The following is a 21,007-nucleotide window of genomic DNA, read 5'->3' as shown; positions in this document are numbered from 1 at the left end:
GGATTACTCGCAGGCTCAGCTGGAAATCGCCTCAGTAGCTACAATAAAACATATCCCATGGCTGAGCTGTTTTTTTACCGCTTTAGAATGAACGAAAGTCATTCGCCTACATTCATTTTACATCATGAAAACCATGATGGTTAAACACATCTTAAGTCTTAATATGGGCCCCTTCTCCCGCTAGGCGAAAAAAGGGGGTGGTTTGTCACCAAGTCGGAGAACCGGAGAAGGGGAGATAGCCTGGCAGAGATCTGCACGCTAATGAGCGGACTCTTCTAATTGTTTATGTGCCATGTGGTGTGGATGTGCAATCTGGTTGCCGAGTGATAAAGGGAGCTCTGATGGTGATGCTGTAATAGCTGCTATAGTGGACAAGGGTGTGCAGTGAGGTTATTGAACATCAGCCATCTTGTTGGTGTTGATCCAGTGGTGCATAGTGTGTGATAGTGTATCTTGTATGTGGGCTATATCTGCACCCATATGAGAAATGTGTATGGTTTTGGGGGGGGCCGTTCGTTACTTAAGGCCCTTACTGAAACCCCACGGCACACTACTGCCTCAACCTAACCCTAACCTAACTTCAAGCTTAAGCTTAACCTAATGCTTACCCCTTTACCAAATCATAACTGACAGCTAACCTGTTTCCATGCGAATGCTTTCGTCTGGCTAGGGGGGAAACACCTCTCGACAGGGAAACAATATGATAAACAACGCCAGAGCTCACTCCATCGAGTGAATGCCTGTCTGAAGTTCACTCATTTTAACCTCATTCTATTGCTCTCCCTCTTCACCTTCTTTGCCTCCTCTGTCAATGTGGTTCTTTTTATCTTGCCGGGTAGTTTCCACTGTCATTTCTGCTACTGGGGATAGCTACCGGGGGAAACAAATGTGCGATACTCTTCCTACTTTGGTTGCACAATGGTTGATGCACTTTCTTTGTGCCTCAAATTGAGCCTTCATTTTCACCGCAAGATCGCACCTGGTGGCAGACAGAATTTAGTTCCCTATAGGCCTGAAAGCAAGGATTATAGGAAACCAATGTAAATGCTGATGATGTCATCATTCTATAGCCATTACACTGTGCAATCAACATTTACTTCACAATGCTAAGTTAAAGCAAAGAAGTTGACTACTGTCGCTTTAAAGCCTTGCCACAATGGTTCAACCCACTGTTACTCCCCCCCCCCACTACTTTCTGTCAATCTTGAACCTTGAGTTCAAGATTAGTCTTTAGTCAGATATTCATGACTTTTCCAAAAATTTTATAAATTTATGATCTTCCATGACTTTCCCAGAGCCTGGAATTTGCTTTTCAAACTTGCTGAATTTTCCCAGTTATTCAGGAGCATATGAACCTTGGCCTAACGATACGCCCCAGAATCACTAGCATTAATTTTGCTAGAGTGGTTTTCTCTGTAAAATAACTGGAGCATCGAGTGATGATGAAACTATCTAAGAAATTCTCAACGAGAATTTAAGACCAAGAAAATTACCTTTTCCACAAAAAAGTTGCTCTGAACACCCCCCACTGATGTTTTTACTTCTAAACTAATTTCTCACACAGTGCAGTTTTCTAAATTTGCACTGAATCAATTTCAAGAAATTTTATTGAATATTTGGTCATTTCATTGAAACTTAAGTTTTGGGGAAAAAGTAACAGCACTAATTTGCAATAAATAAAAGTTGTGGTGACTCACGTGAGGTACTGCATAGCATTCTCTGATGGCTGTTTGAAGAGTCCCTCAAACTCATCACGGGCCCACTGGACAGAGAGGAAAAGACGGTGATTAAATCATTGTATACATTCTTGATTTTAGAGAAATCTGCTGTGATTAAAAAGGTCCATCAAGATTTCCTAACCAGTTTAAAGATAACATCCAAGACTGAGCTTCTTATGACCATTTTTGGTTTGTTGTCCTCTGTATCTAGCGCCAAGTATTGTTTGCTCATGGTAAAATTCGTTCTTCCTCCTTTTTTAAACTCAAGCCAATTACACTACTGAAAAAAGTTCAGGATCAACCATCTCTCAAAAGGGAAAAAACATGTTGGAGAAATCAATTAGCACAAATACATAGCATAGCTACGAGAATTGAAGCCCATGGGTAGCTAGTCATTGTATCCACAAATGTAGTTTCAAGAGAAGTATTTGTAACTGCAGAAAATTATTAGAAATACTGCAAAATAGTTTTAACTGTTTTGCAGCAGTTTTAACACATTTTACACTGCACCTGCAATATTTAAAGTTCCTTTCCAGACATGTGTAGAGTTTAAAAATACTCAGATGACTAATACATTGATTAACATGGGTTTAAACCCCCCCCCCCAAAAAAAACAACCTTTGTAAAAGGAGCTGGAAGCACATCTACTTTGTCTACCTCACTGAGAAATTCAGAATTTGTGAATATGCAAATGTCACGGGCTTGGCGCCCTGCCCACCACTGCTTGCGCTAGGTTGACTGGTTAAAGAGCGGTGTGCATCGGAGATTTAGCCATACATGTTTGAGCCTCAGTCAGACCCAGACTCTGTTGTGCACCAAAATCGGCGACTAGCAGATGGATCAGCATGGTAAGTGTAGTTAGCATCTTCCATATGTATATGTTGTTTGTTAGCTTATAACAGGCAGTGGCCGACACAGCAGTGGTTGTGAAACATACAATAATATCCACTATGTTAGAGTGTTCACATTGTTATTACGCAATTATATACCAGACGTCTAATCAAAGTCTGCAGAAAGATTTCTTCTGTCTGGCTGAGATTTTTATATTACATGTGATATCTGTATCTTTATAGCCAACCAAGTTTTCCTGGGAACTGGCTTATTGGCAGTAGTCTAAAATTCAAAACGGCTGGAACCTCAGGACGAGGCGACCAGCACTGCAGTTTATAGATCCCCGAGTTTTGCTTGGGACCAAGCCCAGAAAGCACCGAAGGGGGAGAACTCGCAGCAGCTAGTAAAAGACTAACATAGTTAATGCTATTAATAAGCCACAAAAGAAATATGTTATATGCAGAAAGCTTTCATTGGACTGTTGGTTGAGTAAAAGAAATACATAACTTACATACTGACTCTCGCTCGCTGTTGCAGTCCCAGGGCAAATAGTCTGCACAGCAACAGACTTCAAAACTAATTTCTTGCGAAAAACCAGTGACTTTTACATTGAGTTATGGAAACACCGCTCACTGAAATAAGCACTGCAGATACGCAGCCCTCCAGGTTTGTAGGCATGTGACCCTGATGTCTGTAAATAAATTCCAACCATTTCAGCAGTACAGTGGGAATATTTTTGGCAGATAGTGGAAGGAAACTCCAGGGTCTGGTTCACATCCAAAAACTGCACACTCTACCATGTTTGCTGTCAAAGCTTTCACTATGCTAATGCAAAAACGCTCTCTGTACCAACAAGTCTGCTCTGCGCAGGAGGTTTTAGGTCTCTTTGCCCGCCCTGCATTTCCATATTAGACAGCGATTGGATTTCGGATTTATGATGTACCAAATCTAGCTTGCCCGGGGTACGTTTGAATCTGATTTTAGGAGTACACAGACAGCTCCTCCTTCAATAGAGGAATGGTGAAAACACCGCTCTAGTGAATCTCTTTACATAGATTATAGTCAAGGCCAGACATTTTAGGGGACACAAATTTAAGAAGAACAAATTTTTGAGTGGAGGGGTACTATAAACTATTTTCCTTTCGGTGTTAGCCAAGTCTTTCTGTGCATGTTCACTAGCTGTGTATGTCGTGGGTTGGGATGGCGCCTGTCTACTGATTGCTTGTGTGCATGTAAAGGTGGGGTATGTACATTGTGTGTTAACTGACCTGCAGTGTGTGTTCAATGGCATTGGGGAAGTTTTTCAGGGTGCAGATTGGGATGGACTTCTCTGGGGGGTCTTGGCTAGAGCTGTAGGACTCTGTGAGGAAGGGGATCACCACCTGCACGTTGCCCTTGGTGCCTAGAGTACCAGACTCCAACAGGGGCTTACGGTAGTATACACACCGCCGGTCCATATACATACCTACACGAGGAGGACAGAGTTGATGTATACAAGAAACCAAAGATGAGACAAGCTGGATCAAATACCACAACATCAAGTTCTGAAATCTGGTTTTCTAGATAAGGTAAACGTAGGCTTAGTCCCTTATGTTATTTAACATACCAATTTAGGACAAGTTTCTGATTAAAACCACCAGTTAGTATCACATAATTTGTTGCCTTACGTGCATCAACATTGTCGAGTGCATTGGCCACTCCATCGAGGCTCTCGAAGAAGTCATCATCATAGACCTTCTCTGTGTCAGGACCCACCCTGTTCTGATGACCTGTGATTTTGATTGCTGGGTTCATCTGCTTCACTGCTGCTGCAGCCGTCTCACTCTTCATTTTCTGGTGGCCCCCACAGAAGCAAAACAACATTAATAACCACTCACCTGAATGCCGATCAAATACAAACATCAATATTTCAAAACAAAACTCTCACCCAAGACAATCATGTATAATTGTGTGCCGAGGCCAAAGCACTGATTTCTCTAAAGTTGCTGGACACAAACAGTATCTGCAGACAATATTTGCAGCATCCTTGACACCTGTCAGTGTAGTCTGAGGTCCTGCCACGGCAAATGACAGTTTTGCATAAATTTAGATTTGCCGATTTAAGCTCACAAAGAATTGCTGTTAAAGGAGCTGGTTGTTGACCTGAGGAGGGGACATGACACCAATGACCCCTGTTTCCATCCAGGGGGTCAGTGTGGACAATGGAATACTACAAGTACCTGGGGGTGTATCGAGACAATAAACTGGAACAGCAGGTTGAGGGTAGCGGATGCAAAAAGACTCAATAAACTGATCCACAAGGCTGGTGACTTTGTGGGGGTGGAGCTAGACTCTGGTGGCGGTTTCTGAGAGGAGGATGCTGTTGAAGTTATGTGCCATCATGGACAATGTCGCCCACCCACTCTATGATGTGCTGGCCGGGCACAGGAGTACTTTTAGTGATAGACTCATTCTGTCGAAATGCACTACAGTGTGCCACAGCAGGTCATTCCTGCCTGTGGCCATCAAACTTTACAAATCCTCCCTCAGAGTGTCAAGACACTGAGTCAATCAATAGTCATTAGAGTGGCCCTTCCACTTATTTTACCCTATCGGGTGTTTGTTTGTGCTGCAGTAATGTGCTCATCCAGGCTCCGGTCATCTCCCGGCTGGACTACGGCAACTCCCTCCCTTTGCTGGCACCCCGGCGTCGGCCATCAGATCTCTGGAGCTTGTTCAGAAAGCTGCAGCTCGTCTGGTGTTCAACCACCCTAAGTTCTCCCACACAGCTCCTCCTTTTCATGTCCCTACACTGGCTCCCAGTAGCTGCTCGCATCCAGTTTAAGACTCTGGTGCTAGCCACAGGGCAGTGAAAGGAACAGCTCCTTCCTATCTCCAGGCCATGGTCAAGCCCGACACCCCCGCCCAACCACTTCGCTCTGCTGCCTCGGGACGCCTGGTTGCCCCATCGCTCAGAGGCCCTTGCTGCCGATCGACCCCGCCCAGCTCTTTTCTGTCCTGGCCCCACTGTGGTGGAATGAACTCCCCACTGATGTCAGGTCAGCGGAGTCGCTGCCCATTTTTCAGTGCAGGTTGAAAACTCACCTCTTTAAGAACTATGACCCTGTTACTTGTTCTTAGCACTTATTGTATTCACTCATTTAAAAAAAAAAAACTCTCTTTCTTGCACTTTTACTTTTAGCACTGGTTTTGCTCTTAGATGCTTGTTTAGCTGCACTTATGACCTCTGATGACTAGTAGTTCTCCTGATTTCATACGTTAAATGTACTTATTGTAAGTCGCTTTGGATAAAAGCGTCGGCTAAATGACTGTAATGTAATGTAATACAGTATAGATAGAGTGTTATGTGCTAGAGCATGGTGCACATATGTTTACATATTTTATCTTACATTTCATATTCTATTCTAGTCCACAGGGTTAGTGGTTGTGTCAGGAAGGGCATCCAATGTAAAATTTTGCCAAATCATTATGCGGATTGACAAGACTATCATTGGTGCTGTGCCCTCACAGGGTACTGACGGAAACTATCAAATCTGCTGTGGCGACCCCTGGGAAACAGAGAACAAGCCGAAAGAAGAATAAGATCTTCTATTTCTATTTTTCTTATTTCTACTTTCTTGTAATCTTGTTAGTTTTTCTTTACTAGAGCATGAGTGTCTGTAATAGGACCCAATTTCCCCTCAGGGATGAATTAAGTATTCTGATTCTGATTATTCTAATTGTAACTCGTTTTACTGGGGGGAACCTCCTCATTCTCAAACCAAGAGACATCCCTAGTCTGAACACGACTCAAGTAGCTGCAGCAACTGCAAGAATACTTTGACCCAATTACACACAAAAAACACTGCTTGTTCAATGAACAGAAAATCCCCATGTTGACATCTCCTCGGGACCATTGCGTTCAATTGATCAGTCAATCAAGTTGCATTTTATATAGCACTTTTCTAGCTGCAACAGCCACTCAAAAAGCTTTACAATTCACACACTCACATGTGTACACAAACACACACACACACACATAATCTTATGCTTTTCTCAAACTTCCTCTTCTATAATATGCCAGTGCATATGCTTGGGGCTGCACACACTCACTGTCACATCCCAGGGCCTGAAGAGGAATTGTCTGTTGAGGTTGGACTTCTCTATGGTGTCCATGTCAGTCACAATGACCTCACCCTCACCACCGGCCAGACCCATCATAGCAAAGTTTTTCAGCAGTTCACAGCCAATGGCCCCAGCCCCAACCTGCAAGAGTCAAAGGTCTCACAATGAGAAAACATAGCCAAGTTCCATTTCTTTCTTTTTCTTTCTTTTTGGCCTTTCTTAGACAGCGACAGTAGAGCCTGACCGATATGGGATTTTTGAGACCGATACACATTTTAGAGGGGGGAAATTCACGAATTACCGATGTGGCTGCCGATATGGTGAATTTTTTGAGCTGGAATGCAAAAACCTTTCCCATGTGGATTGTGCACCGATACGACTATGCAAAGCTACTCAGAAGGCTGCTTTCTTAAACAAATAACTTCATTTAATAATATTTATCATTATTATACACTGTCAACCAATTCTAGAAATGAACACTGAGAAAATAAATAACAATAAAACAGCTAAATAAACATCAGTACTGTATGTTCAGTATCTCAACCAAAACATTTATTTGTGTTCCCTCTGGTTTAATCATTTCCAATGCACCGACTGTAACTACAAACATGCAAGTCGCAGATATATTTACCCATGCTTCATTTAGGCAGACTAAGTTAAACGTTATAGTTTAACTGCTCATTAAAGTTAGTCGTCTTGCACTGACAAGCATGGCATTTGCTAGCTTTGTGGCTAACCTAATTTAGCGATGGACAGAATTATAAGCTGCTGTTAGCGATGTTGGCAGAGAATTTTTAGAAGTGACGAGGGAGAAATGATAGGACTGTTGTTTGTTCACTCGCTAGAACTGCCAGGTTCCTAAATTACCCTACAGGAATCAGGAACATTTATTTGTCATTTATTTCATTTCATGCACTTCCGTACATGAAATGAAACAAAATATTGTTTCCCCCAGCCCACAGCAGTGCAACACTAAGACAAAAACACATATCCAAACTACAAAAACACATATATCCAACATTTTATATATAAAAACAAAGCTTCACTGTCCAAGAGAGCGAACGCCAGAATGACTGACTACAGTCAACTTTGTCAACAGCTTAGCCTACGCCACTCAGCTACCATAATGTTAAAACAAATTTTGATGTTTGACTGATGGTACCGGCTTTCACATTACTGTAGCATAACCAGGCATGGCTGACATGAATGTTGTCAGGCTTATTAAGATGAGAAGCGATGAAGGATTATTATTATTTAAGTAATGTATTTCACGTGACAATCATCAACTGACCATGAACACAGATGATCTCCGCTGTGGGCTACTCTGCTCGGGTAAGCTGATCGTGATTTGTGGTGTTCCAAACACATGTTGCTAACAGTGGAGTTGCTAACTATACAACAACAACACTAATAACATGGTTTAAGGATCCGTCTTCTGTCTCAGATTCTTTTTTTAACCCATTATGGCCTAAGGTGCCCTCTTAAAAAAAAAAAAAGCCAATCTAAAACCTAAGGCACTGTTTGAAAACAACCTCCTAAAACCTGAGGGTGTTTTGAAAAAAAAAACAAAAAAAACTGAGAATTGTCAACATTCACTAAAACTTTTCTCAGCCTCGGTAGCAGATAGAAACACGAAGAGCCTAAACCTTCAGCTTTAACTGGAAATTGCCTGAGCCCTGATGTTCATTATTTCGGAAAAATTCGGAATCCTCCTCAAACAACCTGGGTCTGAGTCTTCTCACTCATTGTTGCTTTTGTCCTCAAAGTAACTGCTGAACTCTGCATCAATGTTGCTCGCCTCACTCGGGTCGTCAAGCCATTGTCACCGTCTGAAGCGCAACTTTAGAACCTTTGCTGTGGTCCACACAGAGGCTATGACGGGCCAAGAGCGCACGGGGGGGGGGGTCCCCATAATGCATCTAAAACGTACTCAAATAACATCCGACTCCAAAGCACGCAAACGTCGCACCTGGTCTTAAAAAGATATACGCGCAAATTTTGCATCCGGTCTTAATTGGTTGTCATTTATCGACTGTTATAAACGCCGATACCAATTTATTTGCAATTAGCTCATATCGGCACGCCATTTTATCGGTCGGGCTCTAAGTGACAGTGGAGGTCAGACAGGAAATGTGGGAGAGAGCGAGGGGTATGAAATGCAACTGTTGCCAGCTGGAATTGAACTGACGACAGTTGCAACCACGTGACATGCGCTGTAACCATTCGGCTACGGAGGCGCTCCCCAAGTTCCATTTTTAATGATAGTGGAAAACATCAGTTTACAACATTCAAAAGCAAAATTAATGTACTAGTTCATGTTCTGATTATAGTATTCTTCGTGCAGTTGCTACATGGTTGTGGAGTACATTCTGTCTGACTGACACACACACATGAGCATGTTTCTGATTGAACATTGAACACAAAAACTGTACTTCATCTGCTCAATAGTACTAAGTGGGAGAAAGGCCACCATTACATCTTCCTTAGTAACAAGAGGCCAGCGAAGCTGTTTGGAAAGCATTTGATTGGCTGACTCACCAGGAAATAACGCTTTTTGGCAAGCGCTTCCTGCAGCTTGGTGCCAAACACTGCAATCTGCCCATCATAACGACAGTTCCTCTGGTAGATAACGACAGAGACAGAGGGAGATGTTAACGCCATCATTTAGCCCCAACAATGCCTTATCAGAGAATGATGCATCAATATCAGAGCGTTTATATAAGCACTTACAGGGGCACACTCTTCCTCTGTGAGCACGTCTCCTTCCTCTTCCGCCAGGCACTCCAAGGCATCAAAGTAGAGCCACTGCATAATGGGCATAAACTTTCCAGTGCATGCCTATTATAAAAACAATACAGAGGAATGTTGGGAGATGTAAAGAGAAGACATACATGGACAAATCACATGGTTTCGCGGCTTAAATGTTCATGTACACTTGACCAACTAGCATGTCAGAACATGCATTAAAGCTGTTGATAAGCAACAAAACTGTGTCACTTGCCTTCAGATACATAGGGCCTTACCAGCAGGACTAATGAGAAATGGCTTTTAGACACATACACATAAAATTTAGACATTGAGTCCTATATTTACAAGAGTGGAGGTTAACAAGCCCCTTTTAAATTAAGGCATAGTGGCAATAGGAATTCCAAGTCTGCTCACCTTCATCACTTCCTGTGCAGCCAGTCCACCAATGAAGGCATTAATTGGGGCCAGGTCACCAGCAGAGACAGACGCCAACTTCTTGATCAGAGCTTCATCTAGCTGCTCCACTTTAGCTGATCCCGTCTGGGCAGAGTTCACTTCCTTAGCCAACGTAACCAGTTCCTCACCATCAGCCTAGAGCAAACACACAAGTCAGCACATCAGTCTTAGTACACAACACACCATAAAACAAACATGACACATTTAAGAGATGTATGCATTTTTCCCTCCTCCTGGAGACTATAGCTGTATATTCAATCTCAAAAGTGTACTAAAAAATAAATGTAGCAATTTTAACCATCAGGAATAATTACAACTTGGCATTACATTTGACAGAAAATGTTGACTCAAGACTTTGAAAGGCGATTGGACAACTATATCGGCAACGAGCAATTGGCCGATTCCAACTGGAGGTTGTTTTTCTTTGGGAAATGTTTTGTCCTTTTATTTAGCTAAGTCTGCCTCCTCGAGAATTCAACTCAGTTAACCAGAAAAGTTCAATTTAAAGCGTGTGCTAATAGCAACTGGTAGATAGCAAGTTACTTCATTTAGGTCCTTCAGCTTGCCAGTTGCATCTGGTTCAAAACCAAAATAATCCCAAATAGGGGATTTTGTATTCTTTTTCGCAACAAGCTCTTCCATGATTGCATTCACTAAAAATGGCCATGGGGGGAGGGTTCATCGATTGTTGGGCTGACGCTTGGCGGTGGGATAATTTTGACGTATTGCCCAACCCTACTACACAGAAACCATAACTTTAGCCATTCAGAGTGTAACCTGGTTCCAAGGCTTTGGAAGGTGACCGTGTTTCTTCTGGAAGGCATGGATAGCCTGGAAGCCCAAGTGCAGTTGTCCTGGTCGCTCAAATTTAGCAAAATCTGTCATCATGAACTCTGGGTCAGTCATTGAGGAAGGGAGGGATTTCTGGACAAGAAACATAGAAAAACCATAAACAAAGAACGAAAACATGGTTTTTGTTAGCTCACTGTCACTCGCTTGACACAGTAGCTCCATGGTAGAAACCACAGCAACTTACAAAAGCAATCTTCTTGGGCATCTTGACCTGGGAAACGATTCCGCCTCTCACATAGTCAGAAAAGCCAGTTGTGTCACAGATGCTGAATGTGTAGGGACCTGAGATACAATTAGAGCAAGTCATGCATTATCATAGTTATCTCTCAGTGCACTGAAATCTGGAAGAAAAAAGAAAGAAAGAAAAAAAAAGACGAAAATAAAACAAATACAGTGATCTCACTGTCCTATGTGGTCCTAATCTCTCTTTTGAAATATATGAATGATATTAAAAATACGGCATATTTCCATTTACGACATATTGCCTAGATTTGTCCCATTCTTTCCATGGCTGATACTGAAAACACTTGTTCATGCATTTGTCTCATCTAGCTTTAACTATTATACACCCCTTTCTCTGGCTTACCTAAATCAACTACTGGCAAAATTGCAACTTGTACAAAATACTGCTGCCAGGATATTAACTAAAACCGGAAAACTTGATCATGTTACCCCAGTTCTTATCTCATTACATTGGCTCTCTGTACATGCTAGATCTGACTTCAAGGTTCTACTTTTAACTTATAAAATATTACACCTACTTGCACCATCCTACTTATCACGTCTTGTCACTCCTTATATACTACTTGCTAGGGCTCTACAATCAAAGAGCGCCGGTCTCCTGACTATTCCAAAATAAATAACACATCAGTAGGTGGGCAGGGCTTTCGCTTACCAAGCCCCTCTTCTTTTGGAATCGTTTTCAAATACAAATTCGAGAGGTTAGCTCAGTTAACTCATTCAAAAGTAAACTCAAACCACTTCTACTTGCATGAGCCTTCAACCTTACTTAGTCTGCCCTAAGTACTAAACTACGGTTATCCAGCTTGTATTCAATTTTATGTGCCCATGGTTATGGATATGTACTGCATGTTCTAGATTTTTATACTGTTTTTTTTGCATTGCACTGTTTTATATGTAGTTTCTCACTTTCAGATATTTTTTATAAATTTTACTCATGGTGGTCATTATCTTTTTAGTATATGTGCAACCCTTTGAGACATACTTTGTGATATGGGGCTTACCCAGAGCCTTGATTTCAATTGGCTGGCAGCCGTTGAGTTCTGTCATACCCTGGACCTCTGTGAAAGTCACGTAGTCCCCACTCTCAAAACCGTGGCGAGCCTCATCAAGACACGTCACTACACCTGCGCTGTCCTACAGAAAACAAAATAAACCGTCTTCCAGCTCAAACATTTTCCCCAACAAATATCGAGCTCAACCTCATTGCCAAAATAAAGGGCTCTGAAACACTCCAGGGAGGAAAATACCAAGACTAACATCTTGATGCATGTTCAATAATCCAGGTAGGGAAATCCCAGAAAGTTGAATCAGTTCATCTGGACAATACAGTTTAGTGGGAGAAATGTTTCATCACTCATCTAAGTGACTTCGTCAGTCTCAGCTTACTGCAGGTGTCCCCCAACCTCTGTCCTGATGAACGAATTCAACTTTCTGGAATACCAAGACTAACCTTGGTGATCATGGAGATCATGGCACTCAGGGGCTGTTCTCCATTGGTGTCATATACGACCATCTCCTCACCAAAGTCACAGAACAGCTGACTATAAAGCAGAACATACACACAAACAAATGTTATGCATGTTTGAACAAGGCTATGGATTGCCATAAGACTCAAAAAAACAGGATAAAGACCAGCAGTCTTACCCAAACAGGCCACGTGTGTCTGCAATAACCAGCTTGATGCTTTTGCTGTGGCAGAACTCTCCCACGTACTGCTGCTCCTCTAGTGTGGAGTTAGTCAGCACCACCACCTACGGCACATGATGGATTCAAAATCAGATGCTAATTTTTCCCCCTCTCAGATGCTCAGTACAGTAGGCTGCTGGTTCCTGGCCAAGGTTTACCTGGAACTGAGTCAGGTAGTCGTCTGTGAGTGATCCAGAGTAGGATGCCACAGGGACGTAGCTGTTGAGCTCAGCCAAGCGGGGCTGACTCACCTCTGCCCTGTTCTTCCCCAAGTCCTCTTCCCGCAAGTAAAACTGACCACACAGACAAAACCAACACACATCAGTAGGCTAAGTGATATTGAGGGAGAGAGGAAAATCAATATAATGGAAGATAACGGGAAAAGAGATTGCGTAACAGATTAAATGGAATTCCAATTATGAAGTTAGACAAGATTCAAGAGTAAGGGATAAATATGAGCCATTTAATGCTGCTTTGATAATAATAAAAAAAAGACTGGGAAATCGTGTGCCAGTAACCGAAAAGGAGCAAATAAGAAAGCAGAAGGCTCTCTTGTGACTAAGCAATCAAAAATGGAACTGGCTTCTGTACATTGATGTGTAGCAATGTATGTGCCCAACCCTGTTCATTTTTGGTAAAAATTCAATAAAAATATTTTGAAGAATGGAACTGGCTTTTGTCACAATGACTTGTCAGTATTAGGACAAGAGAGTCCAAACTTGGCTTCCAGGCTCGACTTCCCTGAGCCACCCATCTACACACTGACTAAAAACGGAACTGTAAAAACTCAAGGCTTTGGGCTGATAACAGACCGAAGCAATTTGCCCAATATAATGATGTTCCCAGACAGGGCCTCAGCTCCACTATCATTATGTGGCCCTGGGACAGGCCACCCACTACTAAATCTAGGTCAGTAAGGTTCAATAAGGGAGGGGCTACCCTCTGCATGGTTGTTAGTTGGCAACGATACAACAGCACAAGTTGCCTATATAATAGTTTTACTGACTGACTCAAAGAGCAAGATAAGCCCAAAGTTAACTTTCATCAGCATCTATAAAACACGTTTTGCAAAGGGACTACACATACCTGTGAGGAGAGGTCTCTCCATTCTGCAACACCCTGGTCATGCACAGTGACACTTTTGACTCCTCCCAAGATGACATTCTTGGCAATCTCCACTCCCAGCCCTCTCATACCGGAGATAAGGACATTGGAGTTCTGCATGCGCTTCATTGCATCATGGCCCAGCACATAACTACAAGAAGACAAAACAACAATGGTAACAGCTCTTTAAAACCTCCCCAAGTACACACTGTTGTGCCCCCCACTCAGACTTTATATATCAATGGCAGTTTCACTTAATGAGGATAACAATAGATGAGAAAACTTACAGTTGTCTGGAGTACAGCCCTTCATCGATCTCAGCATCATTGCCATTCTTTGCCATGCCCTGGTGAGACACAGTAAGGGAATCAGTTTACGTTAGCAGTTTTATAAAACTGACACTCTGCATGTGTTGGGTGTGTTTAATACACACTCACGTTGGCAGGTGTGTGGGACAGTTCAGTTCTGACAGAGTTAGAGGTGGAGCAGTGGGATCCCGTCTTCGTCTCTGATCCTGACAAGCGACGCTTCTTGGACAGCGGCGAGCTGGACATCTTTGTGCCAAAACATTAGGCCACACTATATTATTTAAAGCTATTAAGAAGTCTTTCCAGTCCAGCATTTGACAGTTCCTCTTCAATTTTGAATGCATCAGTATTGGTGCCATGAATAAAACTAGAGGAGAATCAGTGCAATACTAACAATTAAGGCAAATGTTAAGCAAAAACCCATTGAACACATCATTGTGGGCCATTAACGTGTTAAATACCACTGGGGGGGGGGGGACTGTAAGGTAATGTCAAAACAGGAAAAAAATAAATAGAATAGCGGTCAGGAACAGAGTTCAAACACCTTTCCACCACTGGTTTTCAACCATCTTTCCTATGACTATTCCATTACTTTTTTTTAAGATTGTTTTTTTTCCCTCCATTTTCTGCTTTATTTCAACAGTGACAGTAGAGAAAAAAGGCAGGGGGAGAGAGAGAGAGAAAGGATGACATGTAGCAAGGGGCCCAGGCCGGATTTAAACCCAGGATGCTGCGGTAAGGACTCTGCCTTATGTAGTATGTACTCTACCAGGTGAGCCACCGGGGCACCGACCGTTCCAGTACTTTTAACTTAATTTCCATGACAAAAAGAAACATTTTTCTGGGTTGCCACTGAAAGTCCATCCATCCATTATCCAAACCGCTTATTTTAATTCAACGCTACATATGTCCAAGTCAGTCCACATTTCAAATACTGTATATGAGCCACTCTATCGATCAATGCAAGCCATATTTTGTGCTTGTCCATTTGAAGTCACTGATTGCTGAAACTGTACTTCCCCTACATACTGTCGACAAAATAGCTTACGAACTGATATGAACGCTAGCCCGCAGAGGCACATTTATAATGAAAATTATATAGCCTAGCCACAAGGGCTTCACCGACCGTTACTTCTTTTTTTTTTTTAAACTGGTCAGTTAATCTTAACAGAGTCGACGCTGCTACAGTCAAGAGTTCTACGACTTTTCCAAAACTTTAACAAAGCATGTTTTTCCAGGGTCTGGAAATTGAAAAAAAATATTTTCAAATCAAATTTACATGTTTTTCCTGACATAATAAACCCTGCAGGAGGGTACATCCATCTTTGTGATTTGATGGGTGTTAAGTATCCAAGCTAAACGCTCGCCAATCCCCTTTATGGTAGCAGGGAGAGGCTTTCTAGTCCGGGGAGCAGCTGGGCTGGGCTGCAGGCCAACCACAAATCTGGTAGAAAACCGAACAAGAGTCCTGCGAGTGACACGACCAGCAGCGTTATCAGCTCTTTTCATTCTCTGAGACAGGGAGGGCTTGTCTATGTCCTGGTATTGTTGATTATATGTGAAGACCGCCCACCTCCTTTCAAAAAAAAAAAAGCTGAATCATTAAAACTTCACTGCGGTAAAGGACAACACTTTACAAAGGCTCGCAGGTGGAGATGCAAAAAAAAAAAAAAACCAGGGCGGAGTTTACATTTTATAACTGAACGAACATGAGTTTGGTCGAGTAAAACATAAATATACACTACCGTTCAAGAGTTTGGGGTCACCCAAACAATTTTGTGTTTTCCATGAAAAGTCACACTTATTCACCACCATATGTTGTGAAATGAATAGAAAATAGAGTCAAGACATTGACAAGGTTAGAAATAATGATTCGTATTTGAAATAAGATTTTTTTTTACATCAAACTTTGCTTTCGTCAAAGAATCCTCCATTTGCAGCAATTACAGCATTGCAGACCTTTGGCATTCTAGCTGTTAATTTGTTGAGGTAATCTGGAGAAATTGCACCCCACGCTTCCAGAAGCAGCTCCCACAAGTTGGATTGGTTGGATGGGCACTTCTTGCGTACCATACGGTCAAGCTGCTCCCACAACAGCTCAATGGGGTTCAGATCTGGTGACTGCGCTGGCCACTCCATTACCGATAGAATACCAGCTGCCTGCTTCTGCTCTAAATAGTTCTTGCACAATTTGGAGGTGTGTTCAGGGTCATTGTCCTGTTGTAGGATGAAATTGGCTCCAATCAAGCGCTGTCCACTGGGTATGGCATGGCGTTGCAAAATGGAGTGATAGCCTTCCTTATTCAGAATCCCTTTTACCCTGTACAAATCTCCCACCTTACCAGCACCAAAGCAACCCCAGACCATCACATTACCTCCACCATGCTTAACAGATGGCGTCAGGCATTCTTCCAGCATCTTTTCATTTGTTCTGCGTCTCACAAACGTTCTTCTTTGTGATCCAAACACCTCAAACTTGGATTCATCCGTCCACAACACTTTTTTCCAGTCTTCCTCTGTCCAATGTCTGTGTTCTTTTGCCCATCTTAATCTTTTTCTTTTATTGGTCAGTCTCAGATATGGCTTTTTCTTTGCCACTCTGCCCTGAAGCCTAGAATCCCGCAGCCGCCTCTTCACTGTAGATGTTGACACTGGTGTTTTGCGGGTACTATTTAATGAAGATGCCAGTTGGGGAACTGTGAGGCGTCTGTTTCTCAAACTAGAGACTCTAATGTATTTATCTTCTTGCTCAGTTGTGCAACGCGGCCTCCCACTTCTTTTTCTACTCTGGTTAGAGCCTGTTTGTGCTGTCCTCTGAAGGGAGTAGTACACACCGGTGTAGGAAATCTTCAATTTCTTAGCAATTTCTCGCATGGAATAGCCTTCATTTCTAAGAACAAGAATAGACTGTGGAGTTTCAGATGAAAGTTCTCTTTTTCTGGCCATTTTGAGCGTTTAATTGACACCACAAATGTGATGCTCCAGAAACTCAATCTGCTCAAAGGAAGGTCAGTTTTGTAGCTTCTGTAACGACCTAAACTGTTTTCAGATGTGTGAACATGATTGCACAAGGGTTTTCTAATCATCAATTAGCCTTCTGAGCCAATGAGCAAACACATTGTACCATTAGAACACTGGAGTGATAGTTGCTTGAAATGGGCCTCTATACACCTATGTAGATATTGCACCAAAAACCAGACATTTGCAGCTAGAATAGTCATTTACCACATTAGCAATGTATAGAGTGTATTTCTTTAAAGTTAAGACTAGTTTAAAGTTATCTTCATTGAAAAGTACAGTGCTTTTCCTTCAAAAATATGGACATTTCAATGTGACCCCAAACTTTTGAACGGTAGTGTATATCCACACACACTGCGAGTTGTTACATTGTGTCTATGCGGCGTTGTTACATTGTGTCTATGCAGAGTTGTTACATTGCGTCTATGCAGAGTTGAACCAGGCCGCACGGTGTAAAACACGAGCGGCTCCAGACGGTGAACCGGAGCAACCTGAATTTCCTCATCCGATGCGGCTACACCCCCCCACCCAAAAAAACCCCACAGCGAACCAAAACTTCTCCCGTTACGAACCGTTAAGTTCGCATAAAACGAGAGGGAAGGCGGTGTAACAGTTCCAACGTTTATATCCAATGAAAAAAAGTTCCGATCCAAAAAAAAAAAATCTATATATCCACGCGAGCCGAATCGCCAGAATCGAAAATTAAGGTATCGAGGATGAGACAGCAAAGCCCAGATTTGACTCTCACCCCCCCCCCCGTTTCCTTCCCCATTCGGTCAACTCGCCGAAACGTTGACGCTCCGTCGCGTTTATGCTAACCCGGACGTCCAATTATCGGCCGACGACACCGGGCGCGTAGGTTCGTGTTCACCGGGCGGACCACAGCCGGACGCTACCGGGACATTAATAACTCAAGAGGGAAGAAAACACCGGAGCGCCGGCCTAACCATGCCTCGTCAGGCCTTCCACCCGGTGCGGACCAGCAGCGGACTCGTTAGCATACGCGCCGATAACCCCGCTTCTAAGCCGACGGTAATGGCGTTAAGCGTTCCGCCGTTTACACCGATACCTGGGGACGTTTACCCACCACCCCCCCGCCGAACTTCGACGATGGCGAGCCTTCTCCGCGACACGACGCCCGGCGTTACGTCGGCGGTGCCCCCCCCCCCATTGATTCGTCCCCCTTCTTACCAATAATCCTTCTCTGTCGCTTCTCAATGCAAATCCGCTCCTCTCCTCCCGTGTGCAGACGTTAACGACAAACGACGACGACGATGGCGGCCGGGCTGGTTTTATTTGCTTCTGTCCTATTGTTTTCCGAGAAACGCGACGTGTGTGTGGGGGGGGGGATAATAAACCGGGACGTCCGCTATATTGTCGAGTCACTATGTCGTTCGGTCGGGAGTCCCTGTGTGATCTCGTCGCTGCGGACGGGAACAAAACCAAAATGGCAGACGCGGGGAGGGGCGGGGCGGAGCACCGTGACGCGCAGGGAGAGGGGGGGGGACGCTTTACGCACGCGGCTCGGCCTTCATTGGCCACGGGGAGACGCTCGTCCCACCCCCCCCGATGACGCGTGCCGTGTCTTTCCGTACGACGGGCTTGCCGAAGGCTTTGAACGGCGGTGGAAGGGAGCGACTGAATTGTTCTCGACGAGAACGGAGCAGAGCAGCGCAGGAACGTGAGCCAGAAGCTCCTCCTTGCGCGAAACGTGTTGCCCTCGTCGGGGAAAACAATGCGTGCTCAGTGTGTGCTCTCTGACTCACGGCCGAGTCAAAGGGCTGCCTACTGAGCTGGGTGTTTCAATAACAGAAAGCGCAGAACTGGAAGCCGGAGCAACGGCGGCGCTTCCAGGAAACAGCGGTTGTAACTGAATCACACGCTAGCCGACTAGACAACGACACGAAATGATGTTACACCTTCAGATACACACCGGGTTGCACAGCGGTTATTGAAAAACGGGGCTGCACGCAATTGTCAGCTACACATGCAGGCAGTCGACTAGTCGGATAGATTGACGCCGAGTTTGCGGACCTCCAGTCGCATTGAAATTGAGGAGGAGGAGGAGGGGGGGCATTCCTTGCAAGAGAGGGGTGTTGGGGGAGGGGGCTCCTGGGCAAATGACAAAGGCCCCAAGAAAGTGGGCCGCTTCTCGGGTGCACATGTAACAGGGGTGCCCCCCCCCCAGTCAATATTTTTTTGTTTTTTTTTGCTATGACAAGTCAAGAAGGCCTATCGACGCCATCACGCCTATAGGCTTATTATGCATGCAAGCGGCTCAAATCACCTGACTGGCTGATTAACTTCATCAACTGTGGGCTAACGTCAAGGACCCGAAACGACGTTATTGTGGTGACGTCAACTGGCTTGCTGCGGTAAGCTAGCGAGGGGGGATTAGTCGAGAAGAAACGTCGGCCGGCTGACAGTATGTGGTCTCCCCAGCCGCGCGTCCATAATATCGTGACGCCTCCGTGTCAAGGCCACGCCGGAGATAACGCAAATCTAATTTGTCCCATCACATTAGCGGCTGCTAAGTGACAACGGCTTGCTAGGCTAGCGTTAGCTTGAACCAGAGGCGGGGGGGGGGGGGACTCTTACGGTACCTACAGCTAGCTAGCTAGCGTTAGCCGCGGGGCAAATGACGACGCGGCGTCGCGGGCAAACCGACTGCGTAGTTGTCGGCCCGTGCCGCTAGCTCGCGGACTAACGAGCCAACCCAGCTCCTTTCCCCCCCTCCCCCCCCGCTTCTGCCGTCCCGCGGGCTAACGGCTAACCGCCTAGCCGCCGCGGCGCTAGCTAACGCAAGTGTGCAGGACTTACCACATCCGATATTACTCGGCCTGATTTGTAGTATCAAAAAAAAAACAATAATAAACACGCCTTGTACTTAAACAAGAAAAGCGAACGACGAATCTGACAGCTCAACCGTGCCGTCGACGCCGAGCTGCGGGGTCCGTCGGGGCGGCGGGATAGACGTGACTTTCCGCGGAGAGCTGGACGTCTCGCCTGCCCGGCGCTTCAAAGCAAAACCAGCGACATGTGCACGGAACGAGCGGCACCATCGCTCCAGTCAGGGGGGGGAGGGGAGGGGGGGATGCGACTACTTTTATTTCGTGTATATAATATCTGTATATTTCCGCCCGAAGACTTTAACGCCGGATCTTTATCCGTGAATATATATAATCGCTGCGTTGTACAATTACAGCTCTGAGTTGTTATGTCGTCGCACTGTTATAAATCAAGAGTAGCATCCATCCCCGCGTGTGGGTGATAATGGGCCAGTCCAAGGCGCGCCCGGGGCATCACGGGAAGCGTAGTTCGGACCGTCACGTCCAGAGCGGAGATGCGTAACATCTGTTTTCGTCGCTCGTTCGTGGTTCTCTTACGAATATTTCACGGAGGCTGATTGAAGCAGGAGAGCCGCCCCTTTTTCCAGCTTTTATTGAAAGACTTTGCAAACAGAGCAAGTTGCACAGGGCCGTTATAGGGACATTGGCATTCTAGACTTACAAAGAAGAGGAGGTACAGCGTTACATAAACCCTTAGCAGAAACAAAATCCTGAAAGACGACACTTTTTTCACACTTGTTGGGGAGCAGGAGCAAACAGACAACTTGGCCCGGTTAACAATATCAATTGGGGGCATCGACAAAAAAGGAGAAAATGACAACACACTTGCTGCGGAAGTACTGCTGGGGTCTCAAGAGAATGCGTGGGTGACAGTGATTGCAGAAAAAAAGGCTGTGTACAGCATCCTATAGCTAAATATATAGATGTCTCGCAAGCTCTCTCTTAAGAGGGGACGGAGACTCTCACAAGACAAGGCAAGATTACTAAATATGCAATATAACAAAACAAAGTCTCTGTGGGCTTAATGCGAGGCCCTCCCTTGACCACCTCAGATGCACACGCTTGTCCTGTACAAGGGCGTAGTCAGCGA

At 44.4% G+C, this 21,007-nt stretch overlaps 1 protein-coding gene across 2 annotated transcripts in view; it reads right to left on the bottom strand.

Moving 5' to 3' along the window:
- uba1 (ubiquitin-like modifier activating enzyme 1) overlaps positions 1–20,079 on the bottom strand; it is a 28,978-nt gene extending 8,899 nt beyond the window's left edge. Inside the window, exons 1-17 of one of the 2 annotated variants that reach the window (XM_056301718.1) lie at positions 19,889–20,079; positions 14,180–14,296; positions 14,030–14,088; positions 13,725–13,893; positions 12,797–12,931; positions 12,597–12,703; positions 12,403–12,493; positions 11,954–12,086; positions 10,894–10,991; positions 10,635–10,781; positions 9,816–9,992; positions 9,384–9,491; positions 9,192–9,272; positions 6,642–6,794; positions 4,217–4,382; positions 3,818–4,014; positions 1,698–1,762 (exon numbers count right to left, since the gene is read on the bottom strand). In XM_056301718.1, the coding sequence (XP_056157693.1) occupies positions 1,698–1,762; positions 3,818–4,014; positions 4,217–4,382; positions 6,642–6,794; positions 9,192–9,272; positions 9,384–9,491; positions 9,816–9,992; positions 10,635–10,781; positions 10,894–10,991; positions 11,954–12,086; positions 12,403–12,493; positions 12,597–12,703; positions 12,797–12,931; positions 13,725–13,893; positions 14,030–14,088; positions 14,180–14,296 (2,003 nt within the window). In that variant the 5' untranslated portion in view covers positions 19,889–20,079. Of the gene's footprint in view, positions 1–1,697; positions 1,763–3,817; positions 4,015–4,216; positions 4,383–6,641; positions 6,795–9,191; positions 9,273–9,383; positions 9,492–9,815; positions 9,993–10,634; positions 10,782–10,893; positions 10,992–11,953; positions 12,087–12,402; positions 12,494–12,596; positions 12,704–12,796; positions 12,932–13,724; positions 13,894–14,029; positions 14,089–14,179; positions 14,297–18,259; positions 18,640–19,888 lie in introns of those variants that run through there. The other variant, XM_056301716.1, reaches the window with a different exon arrangement.
- Between the last annotated feature and the right edge of the window lie 928 nt (positions 20,080–21,007).

The sequence above is a fragment of the Lampris incognitus genome, unplaced genomic scaffold (assembly GCF_029633865.1).
Source record: "Lampris incognitus isolate fLamInc1 unplaced genomic scaffold, fLamInc1.hap2 H_5, whole genome shotgun sequence".
NCBI lineage: Eukaryota > Metazoa > Chordata > Actinopteri > Lampriformes > Lampridae > Lampris > Lampris incognitus.
Note: the sequence above shows the minus strand (reverse complement) of the source record. Positions and strands in the feature narration are given on the sequence as shown.